At 41.6% G+C, this 7,004-nt stretch overlaps 1 protein-coding gene across 2 annotated transcripts; it reads left to right on the top strand.

Moving 5' to 3' along the window:
• The first annotated feature begins 323 nt into the window (after positions 1-323).
• LOC134436021 (uncharacterized) lies at positions 324-6,340 on the top strand. Of its 2 annotated transcripts, XM_063185053.1 has the most exons (10): positions 324-599; positions 695-740; positions 865-1,003; positions 1,369-1,529; positions 2,014-2,177; positions 2,331-2,469; positions 2,780-2,879; positions 3,377-3,458; positions 3,966-4,045; positions 5,059-6,340. In XM_063185053.1, exons 2-10 carry the CDS (start codon positions 695-697, stop codon positions 5,792-5,794), a joined length of 1,647 nt encoding a protein of 548 aa, XP_063041123.1. In that variant the 5' UTR covers positions 324-599; the 3' UTR covers positions 5,795-6,340. The 2 variants fall into 2 exon arrangements, with proteins under 2 accessions (XP_063041123.1, XP_063041131.1); XM_063185061.1 differs by lacking the exon at positions 695-740.
• The last annotated feature ends 664 nt before the right edge of the window (positions 6,341-7,004 follow it).

Raw genomic sequence — 7,004 nt, forward strand, 5'->3', positions numbered from 1 at the left:
CACACACACACACACACACAGCCTACATTACACACACACACACACACACACACACACACACACGCGAAAACATTTTAAAACGGGGGGGGGAGAAGAAGAAGAATATTTAAGCTCTTAACAACAACCATAATAGGCATAATACTCCCTGGGCCCTGTTTTTGTTTATTAATTAGGCCTATTTGTTTCCCCCTGATATAGGCCTAGCCCATTAAAAGGCAAAACATTCAAAGTTCAGTTGTTTACATGTTTACATATTTCATGGGGCATCAAGGTAGGCTACTGTAAGTTTTAAAAAAGAAAAAAGAAAAGCTCCGCCTTTGTGATGTGAATTCCTTGCCTCATCATGACTGCCTTCATGTGCAGACTTGATCCCATTTCCTTGGTTGGCCAACGTCAACGTCACGAGCAGTCTGGGACGGTACTTCCAGTAAACGTCGAACACACGCCTTCAGTCACCCACAGTATCTATCGAACTCGAGGAAGGAGTTGTGCGCTGGGGAATCCATAGATCTGTATAGAAGTCTGCCACAATCTATGGGGGAATCTAACTAGAGATAACATGGCTTCGAACATAATACTGTGAAAAGAAAGATTCCAAGGTAAGGAAACAGTCCGTGTCTACTACCATAGAGACGTTCTTTAAGTCGTTGTTTGTGAAAAAGCCCAACGCATTGCCTACCAACTTTTCTTTCAGATGCTGAAAACAAGTGTTCTGATTGTCGTCTTTGTTTTGATCCGTGGTAAGTTTAATTATTGTCACTTAGTTCTCCACTTTATCTCTATTTGTAGTAACCTAATCTACTAACCCTATAGACTTTTAAACCCTTCGTGTTCCATTTGTATCACTTTGTCTCCTTCTGACAGACGCCGCGTCAGTGGACTTGCATTGCGTCAATGACTTTGACACTATCATGATGTGCGAATTTGTACCCGAGCAGCCGGTTGACTGCTCCATATATGCGCTGCGTGTGGAATTCTGGCCAAAAGACCCTCAACTTAAAAGGTGTGTAAGCCAATTCCCACCTTCTGAAAATAATGTCTATCCTTCTCATGTAAGGGTGATTTCTGATTTTTTATATATAATTTGAATTATAATATTTCTTCCCAATAATCACACACACACACACACACACACACACACACACACACACACACACACACACACACACACACACACACACACACACACACACACACACACTTAAAGGCCTATCAAAGTATAAAGTATTTAAAAAATAAAGTTGGTATGTACAAGCTATTGCATTGGCTATTACTGTCGCCATATGCTGCAAATAGTCTATAACATAACTTTTAAATAAATGTCACCTTGGCATTGGCAAAATGTTACTAATTCTTTTCCTACCTTAGGGGATACGAGTGCCCTCTGAAGAATTCCACTGACAAGGAATGTGGCTGCTCAATTGAAATCGCAAAGGGATTTTTGCTGGCTGAGGACAGTACAGTAACCTTAAGAAGGGTTGACAATGGGACGGAACTCAAACGCACAGTTATTAGTACGGAAGGCACAAGTAAGACAGTACTTCTAATTTCCTGTAGTTGTCAAATTATGAAGAACATGAAACAAATAACAAATCAAGAGGTTAATGGATATGACTGTAAATATGGAGACCGATTACAAGATTGCTTGTAAAATTAACATCAGTTACAGTTTTTTTTAATTGCTAACAAGCTCTTACCCATACTTTGGATAGGCCTACTTTTTGTAAACTCTTAATACGGACTACCACCTACCAAGCACAATTGACCAAACAGTTAATTTTCTTCTCAAAAGCATACACTGTTAAATATACACAAAGAAATGCATTCATTGACTGCTAATTGTGTTAAAAAGGCATGTAATGTGTCAACTGTATCGCAATGGAAAGCCCTTGGTGTGCTAACTGTACTAAGAGTTTTGTAAATGTCGCTGAGGTTTGGACAAAAGCTTGTTAGCAATTGAAAAAAAACTGTAATGAAGACTTTGTGATTTTTTCTTTCCCTTACCATCTACAGTAAAGCCAAAAACGCCAACGATGACCAATGTCACGCTGACAAGAGCTGGGCAAACTACGGTGATATGGCGGACCAACTATGAAGACTCAAAGGTCGTACAGCCTGGTTTTACAGAAAAACTGGTGACGGAAATTTACTTCAAGGAAAAGAATGCCAAAGAATGGGTAAGACCATGTGCTCAGCTTGTAGTGCTAGACTATATCTTGAAAACAGTTTTTAACATTGTTTGCTTATTCCCCTCTCTGAGATTGTCTATACTTTGTACATGTAGGCCTAATGTATGTATAGGCCTAATATATTTCATTTTTGTCTTTCAGGACACATCTATTGTTAAGGCAATGCATAAAACACATCTAGACATGTTATTGGAGCCAAATACTGAGTATATTTTCAAGGCTAGAGTGTACCACTCCGAGTATTTGAAGTACAGTGACTGGAGTGAAGAATTTCAATATGGTAAGTCAAATCAACTTGTACTGGTACTTTTTTTTGTCTTTTTTTTCAGGGACTGAGCACCGAAATCAGGGAATTGCTCTATTAAACTGTGTGTGTGTGTGTGTGTGTGTGTGTGTGTGTGTGTGTGTGTGTGTGTGTGTGCGCCTGTCTGTGTGTCTGTGTGTGTGCGCGTGTGTGTGTGTGTGTGTGTGTGTGTGTGTGTGTGTGTGTGTGTGTGTGTGTGTGTGTGTGTGTGTGTGTGTGTGTGTGTGTGTGTGTGTGGATTAATATGTCTCATTCAATTAATTTCATGCATTGATATTTGCTGCAGCTACATTGGACTCTGGCGAAGATGTGTCTAAAAAAGTGATCCCAGTCCTGGTTGTGATCCTGGTCTTCATTGTGTGTACATTAGCATGCTGCTATGCAAAGTAAGTAGGAAAATATAACAATTCAAATAAATGTTTAAAATAAATCTCAAAATTCACACATACTACTACTAATAATAATAATAATACTAATGGACTAGAGGAATAGCAATTACATCTGAATACTAATATCACTCATTATTATAGTGATGTTATTATTGTAATTCTGATCATTATGATCTACCGAGCCATTAAAATGACATACCGCATGAGGGTACAAAAAGAAATACCAAAGTGTTTCTGGCGAGGGTCAGAAACACTTTTTTTCCCCTGGTGCGCACGAGAATATTGCTGGTGCACACAAGAAAGCCTTGTTTTTTTATTCTTGCGTCATTTTAAGGGCTTGGTAATGACCATTGTAATGTAACTGAATATACAAACATGCACTTGATTAATTCATGGGATTAATTGTTGAATAAAGTATACTTTATAAATCTGCAATAGCGTCATTCATGGCAGAGTCAACATCAAATTCAAATCTACTACTTCTCATTTTCCAGAATCAAGAAAGAGTGGTGGAGCAAAATATCCTCAACTCCAAAAATTGGGCCTATTGATCATCTTAAATCACAAGAAAAAATGGTAAGGTGTGCGAGTGCGCACGTGTGAAAGATGTCGTAAAACCATGTGTGAGGTGAAGACAATGTGACATAACTAGAGGGTCTCAGAGGCCATTTTTTATTCTTCACATATTATCACCTGCGCCCTCCATATACTCTCCTGTAATTTCTGACCCCACATGTCCAATGACCTCATCATAATATTGATTTAAAAATCATTTGTCCTGCTGCTGCCACAAAAATCCCCCCACTTGTGCTGCAATAATGTTGAATTGTATGGATTGGAGAGGTGTATATGTTTCCCCTAGGATGGTTATGCCAGAAACAGAAATAGCGTTTCTTTTTGTGTTAGTACTATAGCTTGATGCTAAGATCTGCTTGTCATGGCATACAGGTATGAGTAGTCATTTCGATGGCAATTGTAATTTCGAACAAACCCAAACACTGTAACTGTAAACTGTCGTAACTAGAACATCTGGAATATTGTGCAACCGTTTTTGTCTCACTTTTGTGTGGCTTGTCATTGCAGTTTCTCAACCCAGAGAAGACTACAACATCTAGTCTCATGGTGGACATCTTTAAAACTGACATCATGGAAGAGGAGAAGAGGTAACTTCTTTTTGCAAACTACCACAACTTACATTCTTGAGGGTCCAATGTAGTCTTTCCCATCTGCTATCAAATTGGCGTGACTATGACATCCATAGATTTTATCTGTTTATCTGCGGAAAATGGGCGTGTGCCTGATTAGTTAAAAATACTTCAAGATGGTGCAGAAATATGTTTGATCAAGTTGAAGTGAGTTTGAATCACACTTCATGTAAAAGATAAGATATAAAAACAATATGAATATGAATCAAAATGTTTAAATCTGGTAAATATTCATGGGAAAGCTTATGAATACCTGAAGTCATCATCACACAATAGATCTGGAGCCTCATTATGCTCACCAGTGGAATGCTGTAATAGTTGTTACTGTGTGTGTGTGTGTGTGTGTGTGTGTGTGTGTGTGTGTGTGTGTGTGTGTGTGTGTGTGTGTGTGTGTGTGTGTGTGTGTGTGTGTGTGTGTGTGTGTGAGTGAGTGAGAGAGATCTGACTTTGGCTAAATGTATGTAAGCGTGTGATGTATGGTGAATATAGGTGTAATGTCTGTGTTTTTTTTTTCTGTATACATGTAGGCTACTCGATACCTTAATTTTCCTTGGGATGTATAAATGGCACTCTACTCTACTACTGCTACACTACATTTTGTTACTTCTAGGCTGCTACACTACTTTGACATTACGCAGAGCTTCTTATTTATACAGTAAAAAAAATCTGTGTTATTTGAACCCTATTCTGAGAATGTATGGTCCCATTCAATTTTAGTGTTAAGTTCAACTGTAAACGTGCCAGATAAATGTTCCAAAACAGTGTTGAAGTCAATTCTCAAAATCTTAAATGAACACTTAATCGAATGGGGCCATAGTTCCAAGTCAATGTTGAATTAACACTGCATATTATACCATGTAATCCTGAATTTGTCCAGGAACCTAAACCAATATCCTGTAATACATGTAAGTCAATTGGAATAAAAGTGTTAATAAATGTGTTATTAACGTGTTTGTCCTTTACATCAACAGCATAGCGGTCTCCTCGGTCGGCGGTAGCAGTGGACACTTCAGCAACGCGGAGAGCTCCAAGACATCTCTCGGGGACTACGGCCGCGTCACCTCCCTCCACGAGGAAGATCTGAAAGACGCCCAGCTCTTCCCGGAGCGCGTGAGCTTGGCTTTCCAGCACGACATGGAGCAGGCACGTCGGATCCGGTTGGACCAAGTACCTGGCCTAGCACTGAAGTGCCAGAGCGTCGGCATATCGCAAGGGTCCGAGTCGGAGCGAGGGTCGAGTCCCACTTATGACCAGTCATCCTCCTCTGGCTCGTCTTTCAACAACAGGTGCTACTCGCCACTCGTGCCCAATCACGGCCAGTCCTCCTTCTTCACCATGTCCAGTGGCAGTGGCAGTGACCACGGCTACCAGTCGGACGGCAGCGGCGGGGTGTCCCCCGTGTCATTGACCGCAGACCACGTCACTCCATTCGTCCAGACAGACTTTGACTATCGATCGTGCGACGGGTGTCTGATCGGCAAGGTAGAGCCCATCTCCCAGTTCACAGGTGTTTCACCTCTTCAGCTTGTCAGCTCCTCCGGCGAGGCTGATGAGAGGCTGATGAAGATGGGAGGACAGGGCCAGGCACTGAGCACATGTGTGGACATGCTGGAGAAAGGGAAGGAGTGGGGGATGGAGCAGTTCCCGCCTTGCCTCCCTCAACAGACTGGAGCCATCCTGGTGGAGGATGATTATCGGCCTTTCTGAGTTTGAGTCAAACTGAAGCACGAGGGGAAATAATGGACACAAAGCAATATTCTGGACTGTTTCTTGGGAGGGGGGGGGTCCCTGGTGTTTAAAAAAAGACATGGAAATAAACTGGAACTGTGCAGAGAGGAAGAAAGTAATTGGCGAGTGACCTTGAAACACTCAAACCAAAGTCATCAGACTTTGCTTCATTCTCTAACACATGGGACATTACTCCTAACAAAGCCACACGGGACATTTCTTTGGCTTTGGCTATTGTGTGAAGTAAGTGGATAACAAGAAGTGCTACCTAAAAATGTAGTGTGTGTGTGTGTGTGTGTGTGTGTGTGTGTGTGTGTGTGTGTGTGTGTGTGTGTGTGGTGATGCTAGTTGATCTAGATTATGGAAAATTGATATATTTTCATGTGTACATATTATGTATATTTGTGCATTGTGCATATACATATCAGAAGGTCAAAGGAACCAGCTACTTGTGGAACTAACTCACAGTCATTGTCACCATTTTGTAGATATTCTGTTTTCATCAATGTATTGTCACTGTGTGAATACCGCTTTCCCATGCACTTTTAGCAGCAGAGATGGCAATCCTGTCTTCTGGATGACCCATACGATGGCCCATATTGGTTTGGATTGTTTATCACTACAACTTTCATCAAGAGATCTTGGATCAGCTGCAGGCAGGGCCGGAGCTATAGGGAGGGCGAGCAGGGCATTTGCCCCTGGGCCCAGGGCACCCTTGCATTGGTGGTGGGGGCCCAATTGTGATCTTGACAGGTCATATAGGGGGCCCAATAAGTGTTTTGCCCTAGGGCCCTGTGGACAATTATTCCGCCACTGGCTGCAGGCAACATTTAACCATTTCATAGGAAAATGAAGAGCCTATCATGTCGTTACTCTGTAACATTGCGGAAAAGGCTGCTCTATGTATCACTACCGTAAGATGTGTATGTTTTTACATCAGCAGTCTCAGACTGTACTCTGTATATCCAAGAAGCAGTGGCAGTTTTAGGAAATCTGAGGCCCTGGGCAAAGCATAACTTAGGCCCTCCCCCGTAATATTCCATGACATACGTACAGTATAAGTGCAGGAAAATGAATATAGTAATGCAGTGACGAGGCCCTGGGCAATTGCCCGACCTTGCGCAATGCAAAAAACGCATATGCCAAGAAGAGAGGCATATACCGGCAGGGCTCTCTGGATACGCCTGTC

This window comes from Engraulis encrasicolus, chromosome 2, assembly GCF_034702125.1.
Source record: "Engraulis encrasicolus isolate BLACKSEA-1 chromosome 2, IST_EnEncr_1.0, whole genome shotgun sequence".
Lineage (NCBI taxonomy): Eukaryota > Metazoa > Chordata > Actinopteri > Clupeiformes > Engraulidae > Engraulis > Engraulis encrasicolus.

Coding starts and splice junctions, on each gene's coding strand:
- LOC134436021 (XM_063185053.1), top strand. CDS start 695: ATGCTGAAAACAAGTGTTCTGATTGTCGTCTTTGTTTTGATCCGTG. Junction 741..864: donor CGTCTTTGTTTTGATCCGTG/GTAAGTTTAATT, acceptor TCCTTCTGACAG/ACGCCGCGTCAGTGGACTTG. Junction 1,004..1,368: donor AAAGACCCTCAACTTAAAAG/GTGTGTAAGCCA, acceptor TTCCTACCTTAG/GGGATACGAGTGCCCTCTGA.